The sequence below is a fragment of the Kogia breviceps genome, chromosome 8 (assembly GCF_026419965.1).
Source record: "Kogia breviceps isolate mKogBre1 chromosome 8, mKogBre1 haplotype 1, whole genome shotgun sequence".
Lineage (NCBI taxonomy): Eukaryota > Metazoa > Chordata > Mammalia > Artiodactyla > Physeteridae > Kogia > Kogia breviceps.
Genome location: NC_081317.1, coordinates 111852946 through 111877780, shown reverse-complemented (window position 1 = coordinate 111877780; position 24835 = coordinate 111852946). Strand labels below are relative to the sequence as shown.

At 35.0% G+C, this 24835-nt stretch overlaps 1 protein-coding gene across 4 annotated transcripts in view; it reads right to left on the bottom strand.

Moving 5' to 3' along the window:
* Window positions 1-24835, bottom strand: part of GLRA3 (glycine receptor alpha 3) — a 173796-nt gene that overhangs the window by 75580 nt on the left and 73381 nt on the right. For all 4 annotated transcript variants that reach the window (XM_067040029.1, XM_059071044.2, XM_059071045.2 and 1 more), the window contains exon 4: window positions 1634-1857. In XM_067040029.1, the coding sequence (XP_066896130.1) occupies window positions 1634-1857 (224 nt within the window). The remainder of the gene's footprint in view (window positions 1-1633; window positions 1858-24835) is intronic.

Sequence of the window (24835 nt, the reverse complement as noted above, 5' to 3'; positions counted from 1 at the left end):
TTGTTTCTTGGGTTCCAAGGTCCTTACTCAGTCAATGTTATTATGTCTACCATTGGGAGTCTCCCCAAGTTTGTGATATATATTGTGTCTAGGGTTCTCAGTTGTACTTGGCAGAAGAAATAGGGAAAACTATATCTGCTCCATCTTCCCACTACCTTTTGATACTTATGCTTTTTAGTAATTTTCCAAAAAGGTTCAAAATTCTCTTGCTTAGACCTAGGATTCACCATTAAGCTATTTATTCATATGGGAGCACAGGATTTAATTAGTGAATGAGACCTGAAATCTCCCTTTATGTATTATGCAACAATTAATGATTCAGGATTATATTAACACATATTGGCTAGTTTTCAGAAATCTGATGAAAGTGTCAATTCACAATAGAGTGATGTCACCTTGTCATTCTTAGGAAATGATAAATGTATGGAAAGGAAATTTGTTCACATGGAATAGAAAAATATGCAAAACAGATATAATATACTGGGATAAAGACATTAGAATTATTTACAAAACCACTTTGTAGAAAAAAGTTTTCAAAATCACTAAGCTACTAAGATTAAATTTGCATTCCTGTTATTTCTATTTGATACTATTATCTGGCAAAAATAGCAACTATCCCTGATATTGAGGAGATGAACTCAAAATCAAATATACCCATTCCTGATGAGAAGAAAAGTTAACAAAAGGGAAAATAGAGAGGTAAAATCTAAGGAATTAAAATTCAGGCTACAGCTCCAATATTAAGTTTACCTTGATACCTTTAAAACATGTTACTGGTGATACAACTATTTTTGAAGCAGTTGCCTATTGCAATAAATAGAGCATATTGTCTCTTCTAAGAAATATGACATGAATTCTGGTCCTAACTTCCTGTTTTTTTTTTTAAATTGAACTAAGTGATAAAAACAATTATGGAAGATAACCATTTTATTTTAGAATGTTTAGAATAGTTTTCAGGTGGCACACAAGTCATCAAGTAGATTAGTGTAGCTATTTACTGAATTTATACCTGTTTGCTATTAAATGAACAGCCAAAGCTGAATGAGTTCTAAAGTTCAACTGTCAAGAAATGTTATGTTTTGTGTTTATATTTTGGTATTATTGTTATGTTTTGATATTAGCTTTAAAAGGCTACCTGGTCTTCTGAAAAATGTATAATAAATAACTAAAATGTAAATACAATCTTTTTCTAAAGGATGACCACAGAAGCTCAAGGACATCTTAAAAAATACATACACCTGATAAATAATGTATGCAAAATGGATCTCAGACAAGAAAACTTAAATATTTCTTCACATATAAATATTTAAAGGAAGTATGCATACATAAAAATACAATCACAACATATGACTCAGGCTACGTTCAATTTGCCTTTAAACCACCCACTCACTTGGGTGATGTAAGAACTGGAGCCATTTGTTAAAAAAGTGGATTTCCAAGAGTTACTCATATAGCTCCTGGATCTGGAACTTGGTGTCTTATTGTTGATTAAATATATTTGGGAAATGGTATAGTGGGAACTTAAGTGGAACAATGAAAGCACTTACTCAAAAATTTTAAAACACTCACTAAGAACTAAAAAAAAACTGCTACTCTGTTTCACTGAAATCAGGGATTTAAGCCTATGGCTCACCTTATTGAATAAAGAACATTCCCATTCTTGAAAATTCTTAACAATTTGTTGTCTGTAGTAACTTCATGAAAGTTGGCTCCCTTTTCATTGGCAAAGAACAAATCAGGTTTCCAAATGGAGTCCAACATGGAAGGGTCTAGGTCTAAGGAGTCATCAGGATATTCACTATATGCAAGTCGAGGATCGTTCCATTTCTGACGAAGAAAGATATTCACTCTGTAATCCTGTGACAAAAGAAGGAAAGGGTGAAAGAAGCCTGGTTTAAAATATTTAGACTTGTATGTGTTAGTCTTTGGGCTTCTTTGAATTATAGCAAAAGCCACTGACATCCTTGTGAGCTTTCCATACCCCTCACAACCCTCACTTGTTACCACCAAGAGTTGTTCTAGTTCGGAGGATTTGCCCAGGTTTTTTGTGATCTATATGCCTCCAAAGAAAAGGCCACAGAAGAGCACAATTTTATCATGCTTGTATTTGGATGTTCCATTAAAATTTTACTCTCCTGGCTTGTCAGAATAAAATATTGGATTGCTATTAGACACTCAGAATAAAATATTTTCGGATTTGAATTTATTTTCTAGAACCATTTCTTTTAGTAGGTATCCATTAGCATCCAGAATGCATTTAGTGAAATTTTCTTGAAAGCTGTCTATTTTTTAAAAATTAACATATGTACTTCTTTACAATAAAGGCACATTTTCTCATCTTTAGTATAATATGTAAGTTCTATGAAATTGGTGATTTGGTAAAAATAAAAGGTGGTTTTCAAATAATAAGGGATGAACCTTTTGCTAGGTGTCCCATGTGTTTTCCAAAGTGACAAATCCTTTAAGATTTGACTTAAGAGATTTCCCAATCAGACCTTTCATAATTAAGTTAAAAGGAGAGTCAATGATTTCAAAGTCTTGCTCACAGTTTCCGGACTAATGTATAGAGTGACAAAGGTTGACAGCTATGTGTATGTGTGGTATTTGTACACAGTATATGAGTATAAGTACTATCTATGACTTTACAAATACAATTTTCCCCTTAGACTTTTGAAACGAGCAAATAAATGTGCAGATTTCTTCATAAGTATAAGTAAAGTGAACATTTTAAGAAAGCTTCATTTCCACAAAAAATAGCCAGGTCTGGAGATATTCAGAGAAACTGAATATCAGTTTTCGTCTATTTTTTCATTCCTTGAACACCAAATTACCAGTAGTCAGAATAGAGTGACCAAGCAATCACATAGAATGCTTCCATAATATCAGACCCATAGATTGGTTATCTTGCAAGGAGGTCAGATTCAGAGTTTGTAGTTAATGTTACAAATGTATATGTGGCCTTGATCATTAGTTGTGCACTGAGATCCCTGTCTTCTAACTGTAACTAAGGTTACATACCAGATAGTATTTTTTCTGCTTGCTAAGTGCCCCATGTATTTTCCAAAGTGACAATGGAGCAGAGGTCACTTCAGCTTTCTATCACAAAGCTCACAATAATGTGGAAATCTCACCAGCTCGAGGATCTGCAGAGCTTATAAATGGGGATACATGAACAAGCTTCTACCAGCCAAGGACGGGTCATCCTCTCCTAGACTAGGGTTCAGAGCCCCAAGAAGCACAGCTCCATGGCTGGTGGCCAGTTCCTGCATCCCTCGCTGTCCTGTAATCTGTGCATCCACCTTAACTACCACCAAACACATCAATGATTGGACTAAAGTCAGTTTCTCTCTGCCTGACCTCTAGGGAGGACTAAAGCAAGACAAGTTATAATGATACCTGCCAGGGAAAATGACTGACTCATCAAGAATTTCCTACTGGACTGATTCTTAAGACATATTTTTAAAGATGAAGTGTTTTTATGCTGTAACGAATTTATTGATTGAGAACACTCTGTGATGCTAAAATAAAAGTCCTTTTAAGCTGTAGTCTATGTGATAAAATTTGGTAGACTCTCCTCATCTTTATGTGATTGGTTTAGTGATAACCTTTATAGACACAATCTCAGATCTTCCAGGAACGCTCCAAGAATGAGCTGAAAAAAGACATCAAGTAGCCTTCAGTTTCTGTTTCTAAATCACACAAGGAAAACATCAACTGTCATCTGTCACCAAGGCCGAATGTAATCCTATATCCATTGTACTTTTTTTGTGAATAACCAGGACTATCTTTGTTTACTAACATGTTTAGGTCTTTGGTTTAGAGCCAAGGTTCAAAGCAAAACTGAAAAATGGCCATTTCCTGAAAACCCAGAAACTTAGGTTTCAACAGTCCCCACAATTTGGGTTTTGACCTGCCTGCAAATGAACACTGTAATGGGAAGCTTCCCTATCAAACAAATTCAGCTTTTCAAAAATAAACTTTTAAGCCCACCTCCTCATAGCCAATGTATCCCATCTGTGCTCAGCAACCAATTATATTATTTCTGAATCCTGACCATAAGTGAAAATGTGCAAAGAAAAGGGTATAAAAAACATTCAAATAATACCACTCTAAAAGAAGTCCTTGTAACGCAAGTTGAAATAACTTGCTTATAATAAAAGGCCATGGACCAAAGAAGGAAACAGCTTTGCAAAACAGAGACAAATGGATGTGTATGCAGCATATGAAAACAATGTCAAGTGGACTTAGTAAAGCCAGTTTAAAAATTCAGTCATTCCTTGTACATACTTAAAGACTAAGTGTTTTTGTTTGTTTGTTTGTTTGGGGGGGAGGTTTCTGTTTTATTTATTTATTTATTATTTTTATTAACAGTGTTGTGTTAGTTTCAGGTGTAAGTGTTTTATTAAAGGAATCTTCCCTGTTCACCCTGGCTATGCTTCTATAAGGGTGGAAATATAGAAAGCTATATGTGAGTAAAAAAAAGAGACAATAATAAATATGAGATAATACATCATGAGAATGAAATCAATATTTGTATCTCACATTTCTAAAATCTACCCATGTATTGAATTCATTCATAAATCTTATAAGGCAGCTAAATTGACATTTACATGTATGGAATCATAATATTTTAGAACAGAGATATTAATGATTCTTTTTCCCTAGAAACTTCTTTTGTAGAAATATACATTTTTGCAAACCCTTCAGAAGTTAATTTTATTTTTTCATCATTTTGCATGTTACACAATTAATGTTATTTTAAATGTTGTATCAGTGTATTATTAATCTTGTACAACAGTGATAGAAATGTAATCATTACTTCATAATATAGAAAGACTAATTTTCACATTTTGGAAGTCAAATTTTATTATTATTATTAGAATACAGTGTATCACACTATTCTAATCACTTTAAATTAATTGTGTAGGAAAATATTTTGTTGACCAAGTAAAATTATATATCATGTTTGGATTTGAAAATAAGTTTCCATTAAAATGTGGTTTAAATTCCATCTGTATGTCACATAGTAAATAATAGAACCACACTACATTTTCTGACTTAGTATTTGAAATTCTTACATTATGAGGTACAAATAAATAACAATTCTATTAGGTGAATATTATAATGATTATAATATTATAATATACCAGGCTCAGAAGTAAGTCTTCTTGGGATCAAATGTCAGCTCTCACAGTGAATAGCTTTCTAATCTCCCCGCAACCTTGCTTGTTCAACTGTGAAATAGGGATGATTATAACAGCACACCCTCTGATAGACTTCTTGTGAACATTGGATTGATCCACATAAAGTACTTAGAACCACACTCATTAAATGTTAGACCCTCAAAATTAGAAGCCATATTAGATAGAAATTTGCTTGCATTTTCTGTTTCTAAATTAGTTTTGAAGTACTAGGGGCATTTTGATTTGAATCTGGGATAGTTGAATTTGCCATAGAAGAATATGGGACAGATAATTGTAATGTTGAAATCTGGTGAATAATATCTTTGAAAATTTGCAGAACTATTATGATAAGCTTATCGTTGACTTCTGTATTTCAACATTTCTGCATTTTTATATTTTGTCTTTAATCAATTGCCCCTCCTCCCTCTTTATATATAAACATACATACATATACATATTTAATTTGTTTGAGTACATAAGGCCCTTTTCCATCATAGCAAATACAGCTGTTCACATTTCACTTGGTGCCAGATGTTATACTAGGTGTTTCATGGGTTACTTCTACTATTCTCATAGCAAATCTGTGAGGTAGCTGTGATTATTAGGTGTGCTTGGCTTTACAGATGTGGAGAAGGGAACAAAGACACATTAAGCAACTTCAATGGGATTACAGAGCTAATAAATGGCAGAGCTATAATCCAGACCACAAGCTCTGATTTCAGCGTTTTAACGATATACTGACTGCGTAATACACTGCCACTCATGATTGCCTTGTATGCAAACCAAACATTTTATAAACTAACACAGATTCTGGTTTATGTGGTTTATGGTGGGGCCTTTTGGTAAGGAATTTGGGGATTTACTGATCAACACGCTCGCTGATGGGAAATTGCAAGCACTACAACTAAGTGCTCCCAGATTAAATCGAATTGCTGCCATATTGTCATTTGTCCATAGGGGTACCCTGGTGGGAGACCAAATTTAGTAGAGAGCACAACCCTATGTATCAGCTAAAGTGAAATATAGAATATTATTTTCATCTTTTACCTTACAGGGAAGCATAGGATTGCTAGAAATGAACTGAAATGACCAATTAGGAAAAAAGTAGAAAGAAATAATCACCTAAAGTTAACAAAGAAAGTTAAGTACTTCTCTTTTCTTTGGTCCATAATTCAGTTAATTTTTAAATTCCTTAGTGTTTTCAGGTAATTTCTAATACAATAGCTAAGCCTACCCCCAACCCCTTCCCGCTTCCTTTTCTCCCTGCCTTCTCACTCCCTCATTTCTGCACTTTTCTGCCCTTTCCTCTCCTTCCTCTCTATTCCTTTCTGTTTCTGTGTCTCTGTCTCCCTCTCTTTCCCTCCCTCTCTCCTCCTCCCCTTCACTCACACACCTGCGCGCAGCACTCCTGCCCCCTCTGCCTCTTTAAAACCTGCTGCCAAATTATTATTTTGTTGTTGTGGGCAGGTGTTTTTACATTGTATTGTTACAGATCAAAGAAAATATATATCTACGATGCTGCCACTGTTGATATCTTAATACCGTTGTTTTCTTTTCTTCCTACACATTTTCACATAGCTGAAATTTATCATACCTACTCTTTTGCATCTTTCATTTCACTTAATGTATTTTATGCATTTCCTGGTAATCCTCTTAATCATCATTCCAATGGCTATGTGATGCACTTTTCTTACGCAAATACTTTTTCATATGATTGAATAGAGTCTAGTGCATACGGAATTACGTAATTTGTGAAAAACTGAAATGTGTTCATTTATTTTCAATAACCAAATATATGTTTTTGCTTTATGTCTCAATAAATCTGAGCAAAACTTAGGAGCATAAAGTATTTCTAAAAAAGAATGTGCCAGGCATATAATCAGAAGGTAATATGTCTAAAACAAGACTCTATGAAAACGGCACTGTAAAAATAATCATCACAAAATAGCACAGCAATAACCGCCAAGCACAGTATTTGTTCTGGACCACTTGAGTGCTTTCCAGTTGATTGTAAAAATGTGCATCTAAAATGGGGTTTGTAGTGGCAATTATCACTGCCTTTCTTATTTATAATTTGATTTAATGAGAAGGGTTTTACGAATTCAACATTCAGTATACTAATTAATCTTCTGAAAAAGATGCTCTTTCCCAGGTTAAAGAATTCAGTTTCTACCCCTATTTTTAAAGTTGTTGATGATACTGTTGAAGCTATTGTTAGGAAGTGGTACTTAACCTTATTAAATTATTGGAAATTTATTTGAGAGTCATGTGATTTTTAACTTGATATAAATTTTGCCCCAGTATATCATTATTCAGTTACTGTCTGTAAAAAGTAAGATGTGAATACTTAATGGTATATATATATATATATATATATATATATATATATATATATATAGGAGCACATGTATATTGAAAAGCTGAGATAGATTATATTTATTTTAGCTAAAAACTCAACAGAATTTATTCAAATTAAAAATATTAAGAGATCAATATTATTCTCAAAGTTATTTAGCATTATGCAGCAAATGCTTATTTTATCATATATTGTCAACCTGGAATTTAGTTTAGTGTTGATAATACAATAGTGAAAGATCATCTCTGCTCTCCAATTGCTCACTATATTGTAGAAGATAGCCTGTAAACAGATAACTATTTTCACATTATAATTGCTACGCTGGAGGCATGTACAGCAAGCTAGGGAAACACGAAGAAGGGCTGGCTAATAGGAACCAAGGTGGAGAGGCTGGGGAAGACTTCCTGAGGAAAATCTAATTGGGCTTCATTTTCAAAATGAAATAAAATTTAGCTGGGCAAACATTGGGGCCATAATAAAACGTGTCCTGTAAAATATGGGACAGAAAATCCAGTAACCACTAGATTTTTGTATGATTAATATAGGAATTTGGCTGAATCTTAATTATTATAATTTATTATTTACTTCATTGAATATTTATTGAGCACCTTCTGTGGAGCAGGTAATATTCTAAGGGTTATAAGGTTGAATTATGTATGCATTGTGTCTACCACCTGGAGGCAAACAGTCTAGACAAGAAAAGGAGATGGAACATATCATGAATAAAAGCAGGGAATATGGAAGGAAGACACTATGAGAATAAGAGCTTTGCTGACTTTCATCTTATTTTTCTAAAAAATAATATAAAGAGTGTGAAAAAATAAGTCTTAAAGATATATATATATATATATATATATATATATATATATATAGGGCCCTATGACTGCAAATTATTTTCTGGATGACGGTACAAAATATATATACTTCTTAAAAGTATTGCTGTCTTACAATACAAGAAGAGGATTCTTCAAAGACAAAAAGAGTAATAAAAATAAGAGTGAGCTAAAGCCAAAGGAATGATAAACTAACACAAATGCCTGAACTGGGAGATTGAGCCTTGGGCCACCACAAGGTAGAAAAACAGAACTTGTGACTGAGGATTAATTCATTAGACCCTCAAGATTATCATAGATTAGGTTCAAACAAATATGAGCTCATAACAATGACAATATTTTAACAAAAGACAAAAGAAACCAGACGAGCAGACATGGACTTCAATGGAAAAACCAGATCAAGAATAGGAAATAAACGTGTAAAATGTATTTAAAGAAATAACAGATAAAGTTAATATAGGAAGCTATAACACCAGAGATATTTTTTAAATAATCAAATAGAATAATAAATGAAATGAAAATATAATTGTTGAAATTAAAGGTTTAATGAATATGTAAAAGCATATAAGAATCAGTTGAAATGAGAATTGAATAGAATGTATTAAAGAAATATCCCAGATTAAAATAGTGGGAGAAATGGAGAAAGAAAAATTTTTTTTAAGTTGAGTCCTTAAGGATAAAATGGAAAAACCTAAAGTAATCTGCATCTAATTAGGATCCCAGAAGGATGAATTAGAGTAGAGAAAGCCAATAGTCAGAGAAAACGACAAGGATTTTCAGAACAAACATAAGAAACTAATGCTCAGATTCAGAGAACTCAAAATATATCAAATAAAGGTATGTAAAAATAAGTTTATATGAAGACATTATATGAAAACTGCAGAATAGCAAAGGAAAAGAAAATACCTTTTAAAAAAATCATCTTTCTATTGTCAAATAATATTTCATTGTGTGGAATATCACGTTTCATTTATTCATTCACCAAAAAGGAATGGAGTACTGACACAAGCTACAACATGAATGAAATATTACGCTAAAGAGGCCAATTACAAAAGACCATGTATTATATGATTCCATTTATAGCAAATGTCCACATCAGACAAACCTATGGAGACAGAAAGTAGATTCCTAGTTGAGGGGAAGCAGGGAGTGACATGGATGTTAGGGAGTGATAAATGTCAAAAAATATTTGTGATTATGGTTGTGCAACTGTGTGAATATTCTAAAAATCATTTAATTATAGACTTTAGCTAGACTAATTGCATGGCATGTGTACAGTAAGTACTTATCACCTATACTGGAAAATATTTAGACTGGCAACAGACTTCTCAACATCAATAATGAAATTCACAATATAATGGGTCAATTTACTCAAAATACTAAGAGAAAATTACAGTGAACTTTGAATAGTGTGCTCAGTAATATAATCTTTCAAAACTGAAGATGAAAGAAAGTCATTAAAGAAAAATACACAGCTTAATCCTGAACATTTATAAAGTGGACTTCTAATCAATTTACTTCAGAAAGACAGAAAAAAAACCAAAACCCCACAGAATCCTGTTCCAAAATGCAAACAGAAATGATGAGAAACTGATTAAAGTGGAGATAAATTCAACTAGTCTTCCTCTATATAAAAATGTTGCTATGAATGCATAATTTATGGGGTTTAAATGAACTGAAAAATTGGAAAGACAATATCATATACTAAGACTAAAATCGTATGTAGAAGTACATCCAAAATATGTTAAAGACTTTTATGCAGAACATTTTATAATTTCTTGATGCGTAAGTACTTAAATGGAGAGAAATGTCATGATTATACCAAAAGATTAAATACTATGAAGGGAGCAATTGTTTCCAAATTAGTTGTTAGATTTAGTGCAAAAGTCCAACAAATGTTTTGAGGAAATTGACAAGCAAATCTTTAATATATATTTATATCAATCACACAAATTATAAGCTTCAGGAATAGCCAAGGCATGCTTATAAAAGAAGAACAAAAGTAGAGTGACTTCCTGAAATAGATACTTAAAATGACTAAAATGCTGTAAGACATTATGATATTGGTGCAAAGATAAACTGACCAATGGGACAAAATGAAGAGTCTGAAAACAACCCTTATTTGATACATAAAGGAAGTAGTTTGCAGATTAGTGTTGGGTGCTTAATAAATGTTTCTGTATATGACAAAAAGTTCACATTCTATCCCAATGTGACACCACTCAAGAAAGGAAGTTTGGGTAAAAGTTCAAGTATAATAGTAAAATTTTTAAAAATAGAAGATATGGCAGAGTATTCTATGGCTTTGAAGTAGGGTAGATTCTTTAATAAATTCTATGATGTCAAAATTAAGAAATTCTATTCATCAACAGGCCACTTAAGGAAAATGGAAAAACAAACCACAGTGGAAAAAGATATTTGCCACACAGGATAACTGACAATTGGCTATTGCCAGACTATAAAAAATCTCATACCAATGGATGAGAAAAAGAAAAAAAACTGAGTAGAATATAGTCAAAAGAAGAAGACATGTTTCACTGGGCAGAGACCACAAATGTCCAACAAATATGTGAAAAAATGTTCAGACTCACTGGTAAACAAAGATGTGCTAATTAAGATATTGAGGTACCAATTTATACCCACTGGGTTATTAAAAATAAGAAGTTTGATGATAAGGAATTTGGCAAGGATATGGAGCAAAATGATAGCTTATATACTGCAGCTAAAAATAGAAAAAGTAGGAAAAATTGACATTGTATTATAAATTTGATATGTGAATACTCAAGATACAAAAATTTTAGTTCTAAGTATAAATCTTAAAGAAACCCTTCCACATGTGCACCAGGTGACATATACAAAATATTCATAGCAGCACCATTAGTGATAGTGGAAAACAAAAGCAAAAAAACCAAAAACTGGAACCAATCCAAACATTCATTGGCGGGAAAATGTATAATAAATTATGTCAACAAAATCAGATACCATATAGCTGTGAAAATGAATTAACACTACTATTTGCAATGAGGATAAATCTTAGAAATGTTAAATTTAGTTAAAAAAAGCGTCAAAGATATGTTATAGCACCCTTTTCATAAAATTCAAAACCAAGCACTCTCTCTCTCTCTCTCTCATTTATCTATCTATGTCTCTTTCCCTCTCTCTAATAAAACTTTGAGGGCAAAGGAATTATAAACACAAAATAGTTGACAGTGGTTACCTAGGGAGATATTAGGAGAATGGAATTTGATGGACTATACAGGTATGTTTAATATTGGTAGTATTTTAGCTTTGAAATTAGGTGGTAGTTTCAACAGTGTTTGTGTTATTAAATTATACCTTGTCCCTTACATATATTATTTATGTAATTACATACCAAAATATTATATCTGAATATGAAATTAATCACTGGAAATGCTCATTGGAACTACCCTATTCATTCATGGGAAATACCCTGCACGCTGTAGTGTTTTGCCATTTATATACTTTGTGCAATATATTTTATGATTTATAACACATTTTTATTAGCATCTTGTTATGCCCATCTTACATGATGTTGTAGTGAGTAGAGTGATGACCCAAAGATGTTCAAATTTCAATCCTTGGGACCTGTGAATGTGTCAACCTTATCTGGCAAAAGAGATTTTGCAGATGTGCTTAAGAACCTAGAGATGGGTTATCTGGGTGGGCCCAATGTAATCATGAGGATCCTTATAAGTGAAAAAGAGGCGAAGAGTCAGTGTCAGTGATGCAATGTGGGACTGGATTGGTTTAAGAGGGGGGAAGAGAGCCATGAGCCAAAGAATGCAGGCAGCCTCCAGAAGCTGTAGAAGACAGGGGGATGAATTCGCTCCCAGAGCCTCCAGAAGAAACATAGCCCTGCAGACACCTTGATTTTAGCCCAGGAAAATCCATTTTGGAGTTCTGACCTCCAGAATTGTAAGAAAATAGATCTTTTGCAGTTTTAAGCCACTAAGTGTGTGGCAATTTGTTACAGCAGCAATAGGAAATGGATACATATACCTTTTAAAATTGATTTGCATACATTCTCATTCTCGTTTTTTGAAGAAGTTTCTAGAACAATAGATATTATTTTTTGCTAGTCATTCAAGAGGGTAGAACTTTTAAGGCAAAAATCACTGAATTTACAGACAAATGGAAAAAAATAACTCAGAATGTTTCCTGTTTGTAGGAGTACTACTCAGAGATCCTAATTTCAAAATGATCAGAAAATAACTTTCCTTGCTCAAAGAAACAATGATAAAGTGCAAATTTCCTAACAAATGTTTCACTGGTTTAGTGTTATAAGATTTTCTCACTCCGAAGTACTGTACAACATAGGTTGCTGTGCTTCACAAAGTGCAGAACACAATAGTCAACGGTGGAGTAATTACTCGTAATGTCAGCCCTTGTTGCTCCTACCATCTGCTCTACAAACCCCACCACAAGGAGGGTGGTCATCTGGGTCCACTGATTCTGAAATAACGGCCCATTGGGAAAGTGCTTTTCCATTCTCACTACACCAACAGGGAAGAAAGCAGTTTTGTAAGAACAATTTAGAGGTTCAGAAAGATTATTTCAAATCTCCCCTTGACATCTTCATTATCTGTATGTTTAATTATTCTCTAGAAAACAGCAGAATTATTTTTAAATTATAATTTTTAAGGAAACTTAATTATGTACCAAAGCTGGAAACATAAAGTTAAGAATTCCCAAGAATTGAGTCGACTTTCAAAGATAAATGGAAAATGAAACATAAAATCAATCCCTGTTTTGCAGAAGTTGAGAGGTTTTTTTCTTATAAGAATGGTATTTAGGACTTCCCTGGTGGCACAGTGGTTAAGAATCATCCTGCCAATCAGGGGACACGGGCTCGAGTCCTGGTCCGGGAAGATCCCACCTGCCGTGGAGCAACTAAGCCCGTGCACCACAACTACTGAGCCCACGTGCCACAACTACTGAAGTCCGCGTGCCTAGATCCCATGCTCCACAACAAGAGGAGCCACTGCAATGAGAAGCCTGCGCGCTGCAATGAAGAGTAACCCCCGCTCACTACAACTAGAGAAAGCCCTCGTGCAGCAATGAAGACCCAATACAGCCAAAATGAAAAAAAAAGAATGGTATTTAAAGGAAATAGTTATATAAATTCATATGATTTATCAGGATTGATCAGAACATGTGTGTTGAGTCAGTGAACTAACACTCTATGTTATTCATTCAGTAACCTCTGTTTAGATGTAAGATTTATCTTGGTTTGTTCAGGCTGCTATAACAAAATACCGTAGACCAGGTGGCTTATAAACAACAAAATTTATTTCTCATAGTTCTGGAGGCTGGAAGTCTGAGCTTAGGGTGCCAGCATCAGGGTGAAGGCCCTCTTTCTGGTTGCAGACTTCTCACTGTGTCCCCACGTGGCGGAAAGGACTAGGGGCTCTGGGGGATCTCTTTATAAGGGCATTGATCCCACTCATAAGGGTTCCACCCAAAGGTCCTACCTACTAATACCATCACCTTGGGGTTTCAACGTATGAATTTGTGGGGGACACAAACATGCCGATGATAGCAAGATTGAAAATTAAACCACTGGCAAAAACAAAGAAAGGCTACATTCATTTAGAACACTGCCTGTGCTTACGCTCCAAAGGTAGAAATTCTGGTGAGGGAAGCTTAGTCCATGGGACCATTCTTCCGAAGTTGATGGAGGTTTATTCCAACTAATATAGTTCATCCAGTTTGGGCATGCCTGGCTTTAGAGATAAAGACTACACAAAGCCACTACTTCCAGTAGCTGCTTCCTTTCAACGAAAACCAGTAATTCACGTTGTTCCTTGGTTGTAAGGTAGCAGATGATCCTCTGCCTTAATGTGCTCCTAGCTCCACAGGCTCCGCTGATCCAGCGATGCCCTTCTGCCTCCGGTGCTCCCTTGCCTTCCTACTCGAGTCCCTTGTGTCTGCAAATTGTTTGCCCAGGGCTCAGGCTTCCCACAAACTGAGCTAGACAGTCAAGTGGAATGCATTCTCTCCTTCACTGCAAGTTTTGCTAACAAATCTATAGGTAGGGGGAAAAAAATGGCAAGTTTTGCCAACAAACTTGTAGGTAGGGGAAAAAAAAATGGCACCATTTCCTGCCTCATCTTTCTGCCCAAATCATTTCATAAACATCTGTTCACTCCGTTTTATATTATGCCAAGTAGGAAGAGGAAGTTTATATGGTTGAAGCAGCCTAGACATAGAAATTCTGTCACTACCACTTCCATGCATGACCCCAAGTTTGTATCAAAATGTATACCCAAGGGCTTCCCTGGTGGCGCAGTGGTTGAGAATCCGCCTGCCGATGCAGGAGACACGGGTTCGTGCCCTGGTCCGGGAAGATCCCACATGCGGCGGAGCAACTAAGCCTGTGAGCCATGGCCGCTAGGCCTGCGCGTCCGGAGCCTGTGCTCCGCAACGGGAGAGGCCACAACAGTGAGAGGCCCGCATACCGAAAAAAAAAAAAAAAAAAAAAAAAAAAAAAAAAAAAAAAATGTATACCCAACGTAGAATGTGCTCACTTGTTTATTTCTACTTAATGCTAATCACATAACTGACACGTTAAAATGAACCTAACCCTTTACACATAGCACTTATTAATTTTCAATTTGCATACTGAATGACATGTGGGCAGTGATCTGCTTATTATTTAGTTTTTGGATTTCCAGTAAGTAATTGTTCCACTACTGGAATGTATGATTTGGATCACAAAAAGCCCAAAGTCTCTTGGAAAATGAACTATTATTTGGTCTTCAGAACATCCTACGGTCAATCAACACTATACGAGCTCCTCAAATCAATCAAGAAATTCTAAGGACCCACTATTAGGAAGAAAACTTTTCTGAGGATAGCTGAGAGACACTTCACAGTTTAAAAGATGGATAATAGCACCACATAATAATTTTTTGAAGATTTTCCAACTAGTGTTTCCTTGAATGTCTGATGTGAACTGTTATATTTTATGTGTCTTTTTCTTTAATTTAAATTGTGGTCAAATACATGTAACATTTACCATCAGTGACTTTTAGTACATTCGCAATACAGTGCAACTATCACACTTTCTAGTTCCAGATAATTTTCATCACTTAAAAGGAAACTCTGTGTCCATTAAGTGGTCACTTCTCGTTCCCCCTTTCCTCCAGCCCCTGGTGACTGTTTTCTTTCTCTACAGATGGGCCTATTCTGAATATTTCATATTAATGGAATTATACAATATATGGTCTTTTGTGTCTGACTTCTTTCACTTAGCATAATATTCCCAAGGTTTATTATATGGGTGTTTTTAAAGTGTATTTAAAAATACATAGACATCATCTGTTTAATTTACAGAAACTTGAAGGGTCTCATTGAGATAATTATACATGCAAGGTGATACAATTTTTAAGATGTGTTCTTAGAAGTGAATGCCATATATATGCCATATATATACATATACATAATCAAAATCCACAACAACATAAAAGATGAAAACAATAAGTATTATTAATTGAATGATTACTTTCAGGATTGAAACTAGATGTCTTAAATAAAATTTGTAATTGAAAAAAATACTGATTAAAATCTGCCTTGCATATAAGTTTTCAGCAATATATTTAATCTTGTAAATGACTAACAGCCTCACCTTGCGTTACAAGTATTTTTCAATGATACTGATATCATATCATTAATATTGAGTATGATAGCAGAGTCTGACACTAACAGAGCATAGCTAGTCGCTTCCCACGAATCAGGTCTTAATTTACTACCATCTGTAATTTGGGACTAATGTTACAGAACAGACTAACAAAGGAAGATTCATTCTGAACCTATATAACATCAAACATTACTAAAGTAAATAAATTATGCAAATCCTTTCTTAACCTTAAGGTATTCCCAGTTTAAATACAGATTTTTTTAGTTATACACTAACATAATTTTTAAATTTAACCTATTATTTTGCAACAATGTTCACACTTCCCTTCATAATTTTAATGCACTTTTAACACAGCTTGGATTTGGGAAAATACATAGTTTAATAAATAAAAACAAAGGAATGCATATTATTGGCAAAGGATTTTTACTTTGTGTGCTTTTACATTTGTCCTCAGTAGAAAAATTGGTCATGTAAGCAAATTATTCCAATAAATGTCTTCAGTATATTAAAATTGTTAACACTGAGGCTTAAAATATAATACTTTTATATTTTAATTGATATTTAAATTTTCAGTGGTTTTTCTGAAAAAACTTCTTATGACCTTTGGAAATCTTTTGATTCATGAGGGCTTATACTGTATATTATTTACTATGAAATGGTAGAGGTTGAATATTAAAAGAAAAATTTTCCACTTTGGAAAAGTTTTAGTGAGCTACATATTAAATATTCAAGATGAAATTAAATTATATTTAGAATGATGTTTTCCTTCTGAGAAATCCAGGTAACTCTCGACTAGCGTTTGTTGATTTGGAGATTGGCCAAGATTGGCCATTAGGCATTTTGTTTCTTGGGTAGAAAATACTACACATTTTAATATTTTATATTAACAGATATTTAAGATGATGCTTACATATTTCAAAGTATTCAGGTGTAGAGGACCATCATAGGCAAAATATAAGTTGCCAAGTTTCCATGTGTTTCCACTTCGATAAAATATTTGGCATCTTGTGGGTATGCTCTTCTACTTGAATTTGTAAACTCGAGGACACACATTCTTTATTAAATGCAAATTGTGGAGTGGGTTTAGCACAATTCTGATGCTAAAACTTCTAGATTCACTTTGCCATGTGGTAAGAACTAATGCAACATTGTAAAGCAACTATACTCCAATAAAAATTTTTAAAAAACATTTCCCACTACTAAAAAAGAAAAAAAAGAAACTCCTAAATATGGTTGTTTCATTTCCACGTCTAATTTTTCCTAGCTCATTTCTGAATCTATTGATATATTATTTTTGCTGTAAATTAGATTGCTATTGATACTTGAATACTTTCATAACAGGAAAATTATTTTAACTGATGAGAATGCATCGAGTAAATTATCTTCACCAATGTCATTTTACAGGGTAAGAACAAAAACTGAGTTCTCCCTAATTTTCATTCAGGCCTTGCAGACTCAGTGCATGATTCTCCATATACTCCTTCCTGCAAATGATACCACCTGGAAGACAAGGTCTCTGTTAGGGTGGCTGATTATTTTGTCCCTGTACTATGTCCATCCACCAGCTTCATCCCACGGAGTGACTTCTGTCGCCACCATGTGAAAAAGGCCCACAAGATCTGCCCCAAACTCTGACCTACAAACTTATGAAATGTAATAAAATGTTGGTTTTTATAAGCCACTAAGTTTGGGGAAAGTTTGTTATGCAGCATTACTTGAAATGGAGTTGGGTAACTAGAAATGGGTGCTGCAGTGAGAAAAACCTGAAAACACGTGCAATTGACTTTGAGACCAGGTAGCAGGCAGAAGCTTGAATGGCTTTGGAGACGTATGTGAAAGGATGAGGAAATTGTTACTACAGGATGAAAAAACAACCCACCTCTGTTTTGTAGTGGCAGAATGTTTGGCAACGCTGTCACCTCAGTAATGTGGGGAAACAGAAAATGCAACTCATGAACTGTTGCATTTGGCTAAGGAGATTTCTGGGTAAAATCTCAAAAATGCCACTTCACTTTTTTTATGGTCTCAGGGGAACATCTTCTAAGGGTGTAGATATGAAACTGTAGTTTATACTTCAGAAGATTGAGAAGTTGCCTCATAAATTCTCTCAACCAGGGACTTCCCTGGTGGTCCAGCAGTTAAGAGTCCACGCTCCCGATGCAAGGGGCTGGGGCTCGATTCCTGATCAGTGAACTAGATCCCACATGTTGCAACTAAGAGCCTGCATGCCACAACTAAAGATCCTGTATGCTGCAACTAAGACCTGGTCCAGCCAAATAAATAAATAAATATATTTTTAAAAATTCTCTCAACCAGACTAAAATGTTTCTAAGAATCTTAAGAGCATTATTCACAGATTTCTGACTCCCAGTCAAAGGTAGAGAGGCAAAGGAAGACACAAAAATGGCAAGAGATTTCAATGATAGAAGCACCATCAGCTTCTATTAAAGTGCACAAGGACAGTTCAAAACGCAACAGCTTGTTAGGTCCTCAGATTTCTATAGGCAGGAAATAGAATGAAAGGCTACTCAGCAGCAAACATGGTCCATTTTTTACAGAAAAGTAAAGACGACTTACAAGGCAGAAGCGAAAGCCCTAACGGCAAAGTCAGATCCATGAAGAATCATTTGCAGGGAGCATGACTGGGCCCTGATCGTGTAGCTGTAGAGATATGCTTGCCTAGACTTTAGGGTTGCTAGAACTGGTGACTACTGCGTATTCCTGATGCTCCCACTTTTGAATGGGGGTGTCTATTGCAGTTTTCTTATTCTTGCATCACCTTTGCATGCTGACTGTGTGTGGAATAGATAACTTCCATCTTAAATCCACAGACCCATTGATCAAGAGTAAGCATAATCAAGAGCTACCCTTGGAGAGCCTGTTTTGCCCTTGGACCTGATTTCTATGGTAAGATCTTAGACTTTAAGACAATGCCATAATGGAACAAGGAAGCTGGGTTCTTTAGGAAGGGGTGCGTATATTTTGCATGTTGGAAGATGTGCATAATTTGTCAGAGATTGTGTCTAATGAAAGATGGCCAAGAAGTCTTGCAGCTTTCCCCATGTCTCCTGAAACACTCTGGGGCAAGCTGGTTACCAAGCCACGTGGGAGGACACCTGGAGGTGCCCTGGTCAAAAACCTTTCCAGATTTCCAGCCACCCCATTAAAACACCAGACATGGTAGTAAGGCCATTTTGAACACTTCAGACAAAGTGACCTTCCAGCAGAGTAACACTGAATGGCTGAATGGCTGTGTCAATGACAGTGGAGTGAAAAATCACCTTGCTAATTAATCCCTGTCCAAATTCCTGATCCACATAACTGTGAGAAGTCATGACATGGCTGTTTTTAAGCCATTAGATTGTTTGCTTTCACATTATATTACTTTTCTTTTTAATTCAGAGAAAGTTTACATATACAGTGCTAACAAAGGCATAGAAGGGTGTAACCAGTACCATAATCAGGACACAGAACAGAGTCCTCATCCACAAATATTCCTTTGTGCCGCCCTTTATGGTTAAACCATCTCCACACCTATCCCTTAAAAACCAGCGATCTAGTCCTCATCGCTATAGTTTTGCCTTTTCTAGAAGGTCGTATCAATGGAAGCATACAATATTTAATCTTTTGAGTCTTCTCTTTAATTTAGCTTAAGTTATTATGTGTATCAGTTTATGCCTTCCAATTGCTGAGTAACATTCCATTGCATGGATGTACCACAGTGTTGATTCACCCGCTGACAGACTTTTCATATATTTTCAGTATTTTCCAATTATAGATAACTCTGCTGTGCACCTTTGGGTACAGGGTTTTATGTGAACTCAAGTTTTCATTCCTCTTATATCCCACCTACGAGTGGGATTACTGGGTCATATGCTCAATGTATGTTTACACCTAGAAGAAAATGACAAGCTGTTTTCCAGATTGGCTGTACAATTTGCATTCCCACAAACAATGTATGAGACATATAGCTGTTCTGCATCCTTACTAGTACTTGGTATTCTCAAAAATCTTTTTTAAATTTAATTTTTGCTTTTCTAGTATGTGTGTAGTGGTCTTAATTTCGTGCATGTGTGTGTGTTTTGCTTGAATACACACATATATAGGTATACATTATTTTTATTGTTTTATAAAAAATTTTATTTCATTAATGGAAATAGGCTTAAAGAGACATATTTTGTAGATTCACAATATAATAAAATGAATTTGTCAGTCAATAAATAAGAATTTTCAGAAGTAAAATTTCATTATTTTAGTTCCTCTTTTTATTCTCAAATTTTCCCTATTTGGAGCATAGTTTATATGGTTACCCTAACCTGAAGCACAGTAGCAAGCCCATTATATTATAATGACTCTTACAAAGCCAGATGCCCAAATACCTGTAAGATCCATTGTAACTTACAGGTATATCTAGCCTCTATTCTAAATGTAAAAGCAGTGCAAATAACTGTATTTAGAGTTCAAATATTGAATCAATTCTCTTTTGCTGTGTAGAAAACCACCTGAATCTTAGTGGCATAAAATAATTTTATTTGTTCACAATTCTGGGGATCTGCAAAATGGACTAAGATCCTCTGGGGATTCTTCTGTTGCAATTCTATAGTCATTTGGCTGCAGCTGGGGCTGGTTGGTCTAAGATGCCTCAATCACATGTCTAACAGTTGCTGACTGTTGACTTAAGCGCCTTGGTTCTGCATTACGTGGTTTCTTATTGTTTATTGGGCTAGAAAAGTCTCTACTCAGTGGTCTCCAGGTTCTAGGAGGGAGAAGACAGAAGCTGCAATGCCTCTTGAGGTTCAGGGTCAGCAAACTGCAGTGTCAGTTTTGCCACATTCTTTTTGATTAAAGCAAGTGACGAAACCAATCCAGGTTCAAAGAGAAGAAAAATAAGATTCATTCTCCCTTTTGATGAAAGGAGCAGGAAATTCACATTTCAAAGAAGTATGCAAAGAGGTACGGAAAGTTATGGCAGTGATCTCTGCAAATCATCTACCATAAGGCATCAGAGCAATGGATGGAAAATCATTATAATGAAAAGACCACAACAGGTGAAAGGAAAAGCTGGCCTGTATTTCTCTCCAACATGTATACCTCACAGAGATATCACTGCTTTAAGTCACAGTAGTAAAATATTTTAAAAATATTATTAAAGTCAGAAGGAGAAAAACAAATACCGTATGCTAACACATATATATGGAATCTAAGAAAAAAAAAATGTCATGAAGAGACTAGGGGTAGGATGGGAATAAAACACAGACCTACTAGAGCATGGACGTGAGGACACAGGGAGGGGGAAGGGTAAACTGTGACGAAGTGAGAGAGTGGCAGGGACATATATACACTACCAAATGTAAAATAGATAGCTAGTGGGAAGCACAGGGAGATGAGCTCAGTGCTTTGTGACCACCTAGAGGGGTGGGAGAAGGAGGGTGGGAGGGAGGGAGACGCAAGATGGAAGAGATCTGGGAACATATGTATAACTGATTCACTTTGTTGTAAAGCAGAAACTAACACACCACTGTAAAGCAATTGTACTCCAATAAAGATGTTAAAAAATATATATTTTAAAAATATTATTAAAGAAAATGTATAAATTAATCAGACTTGCTCTTAAAAACAGTAGATTGACTACTTTTCTTTTTTTCTGACTTAGGCAACTTTCTCACGTGTAGAAGGATCACATAAAGTATTTTTAAAAGAGATTTCTTGTTCCCATTTATATCCTAAAAATCACAAATATGTCATAATTAAAGGATATGTAGAAAAAAACCTAGGGAGGGCCATATAACAAGGGCATTCTGTATTTTGAATTTAATAAAGTATTACTTTAAAACTGCAAGAATAATATCTTTTTATGATGCAGAACCTAGGTAGAAGAGATCTAACACTGCATGAGGTAAGAGATTATTTGCTCATCTCTGAGTTTTGTTCAGCTTTGATCCAAATAAATAAAATTTTTCTTTTTTCAACACACATCATAACTGGCATGATCTAGAAATTTCATAACATGTTTTTGTAAAACTATAATTAAAAAAAAACAAGTATGACAAAACGTAATACAGCTCAGCAATTGTGTTTTTAAAAGAGAAAAATACGAAGACAATATTTTAAAATTTTAAGAAATATTTTTTGTTAGGACTGACAAGCCAAAATTGAGTCATATTTGCATTCATATTGACCAGGGGCATATCTAAGTCATTTGGGGCTAAGAGAATGTATTGTTCAGTGTTTTTAATATATATGAAATATTTTGAGAAATCTGATTTGAAGAATAAGAGCAGTAAATCTTGCTTTGAATATTGAGTTGGTCAGAATGAATTAAGTTTTATAACATATTCCACAATAACTGTAGTACTAAAAATTGTCAAGGGCAAACAATTTAGCCTTAATAAGTAATAAGAAATAGAAGCCCCAGAAAAGAAAGAGGATTACAGAACTATATTGCATGTCGAATCCAATAGCCACTGGGCTTTTAGGGGGCAAGATACTGCTTCAACTGATGCAGAAATTTAAGAAGGTAAAATATCTACCTCTTTTGTTTGAAATGTTTGCTTTTTCCTCTCTGTTTCAAGAGAAGAGGAAAAAAAGGTAGAAATTCAGACTAGCAATATGTCATTTGCAAGTTGTAAAGTTGCCATGATCACAGCAGACAAATGACAGCTCTTACAGCCATTTCATCACCTTTCCCAGAAGGACATAAAGTACTAGAAGAGAATTTCTGTGAATACATCATTCCTCTTCTTAAGATACCCTGGTCCTTATGAAACCCAATCTTTATCCTGAGGAGTGGAGCTGATGGGAAGGGATGATGCCATAGAAGAGAGATGGCAGATGATAGAAGGTCCATGCTGTGGCTCTTTTGTTTCACCTCGCCCTTCTCATTTCACAGCAACAAGAAAGAACCACCTGTGTGATTATACAAACCTCCATATATGTTGTGGAACAAAAGCATTTCTTTGGGAAATACAGAAATAAGGTATTTCCTCCATTCTAATTTTAGACTTGCTGACTTACACAAATAGTAGAGAGTTCCTATAGCCTCCTGACCCAGCTTCTCCTAATGTTAATATCTTATATGACAACAGTACAGTGTTTGGAACCAGAAGATTAACATTGATATGATACTATCAACTTACCTACAAACCTATTTTAAATTTCACAAGTTTTCCCTCTAATGTCTATTTTTCCTTGGCCTAGGATCCGATGCAAGATCTCACATTGCATTTAGCTGTTCACTAGCTCCAATCTGTGACAGTCCCTCAGCCTTTTTTGTCTTTCGTATACTTGACGCTTTTGAAAAATACTGGCCAGTGATTTTATAGAATGTCCCTCGATGTGAGTTTCTGTGATGTTGTCTCACAGTTAGATTGGTATTGTTCATTTGTAACAAGAATATCGCTGAAAGGATACTATTTTCTTCTAAGTATATCCCATCAGGGGCAGACGATGTTGACAAACCTCATTATTGGTGATATGAAGCTGGATTATTTAGTTAAGGTGGTGTCTGCCATGTGTATTCACAGTGAAGCTACAGTGAAGTTTATTTGTTACTGTTTGCATTATATTTGGGGTCTGTCCACCCCAAATCCTGGCTGATTTCAATCATTTCTCTGTTTTTGCTGAGGTAAAACCTTACCATAGTTCTGTAAGTCAGAGCTATACAAAATTATTCCCAGAGATCCCTAGGGCATTTTAAAGACTTTTAGTTATTTCTGAAATTTGTATGTTTCATACAATAGATGTTTACACTTAAGTCAGTATTTTCATAATTTTAAGTTGAAAAACTCTTATTCAAACAATGGTGTGTTTTAAAAGTGACAGCACCTTAGAATGACAAGTGAACTCACAGGAAGAATGGAACCTTAAGGTTGAAGAAGTTAGGTCTATCTCAATAACATTCAGAATTTCTATTTTACATACTCATAACCAAACTACACATGCTATAGATCCTATTGTGATAGGTTCTATTATTAGTCACCCAATATTCTTGCTTTTCTCTTTGTGGCTCTTTCTCTGAAGCAGAATTATACATCCCTGCCTTCTGAACTCAGGAATGGCCATGTGACCTAAGAGGTAAATATGAGAAAATTAGACAGTGAGGTGGTAGGGGTAGCAGTAGAGGGAAGAATAGCTGAGGAAGGACCAGAAATGCAAAGGAAGAGAAGCAAGATAAAATATGGCACCTGGAAAAGGTGAAAGTTCCATGGTTTATCCGGAATGCAGAGTGGGTTAGGAGTTGGGATGGAGAGAGACATGGGGTGGGACAGGTTATATAGGCTATAGTAAGTCAAAGGGATTTGAATTTTTCTCTAAGAGCAAATAATTGGGAACCAATGAAGGAGCAGAAAAATAACAGGATTTTATTTGAATTTTGAACGATCCCTGTAGCTTCAGGGTAGAGGCTGGACTGGCAGTATAGCAGGTGCTGAGTTAGACGCTGTGGATGTGAGTGTCATGGCAGTGATAGATGATCTCTAGAATGGTGGAAAAGCAACGGATTTGAAGAAATATTTGGGAAGTGAGTTGCTGGGACTTTGTGATTCATTAGATATTGGGGTATGAGAGAGGAAGAAACAGATCCTAAGTTTTCTGGCCAACGCAATGAGATAGCCAACTCAGGAGACAAAGCAGATTTGGACACAGTGACCTTCAGGGTTTTGTGCAATTGCAGAAGATACACAGTTCAGATATTTGAGAAAAACTTATTAACTAAAGTGCAGTATCTGTGTACAATTCATTTAATCTTTGCTATTACAGCATATGTACAGGCTAGTTCAAATACTCTGTTCCAAAGTTATTTATG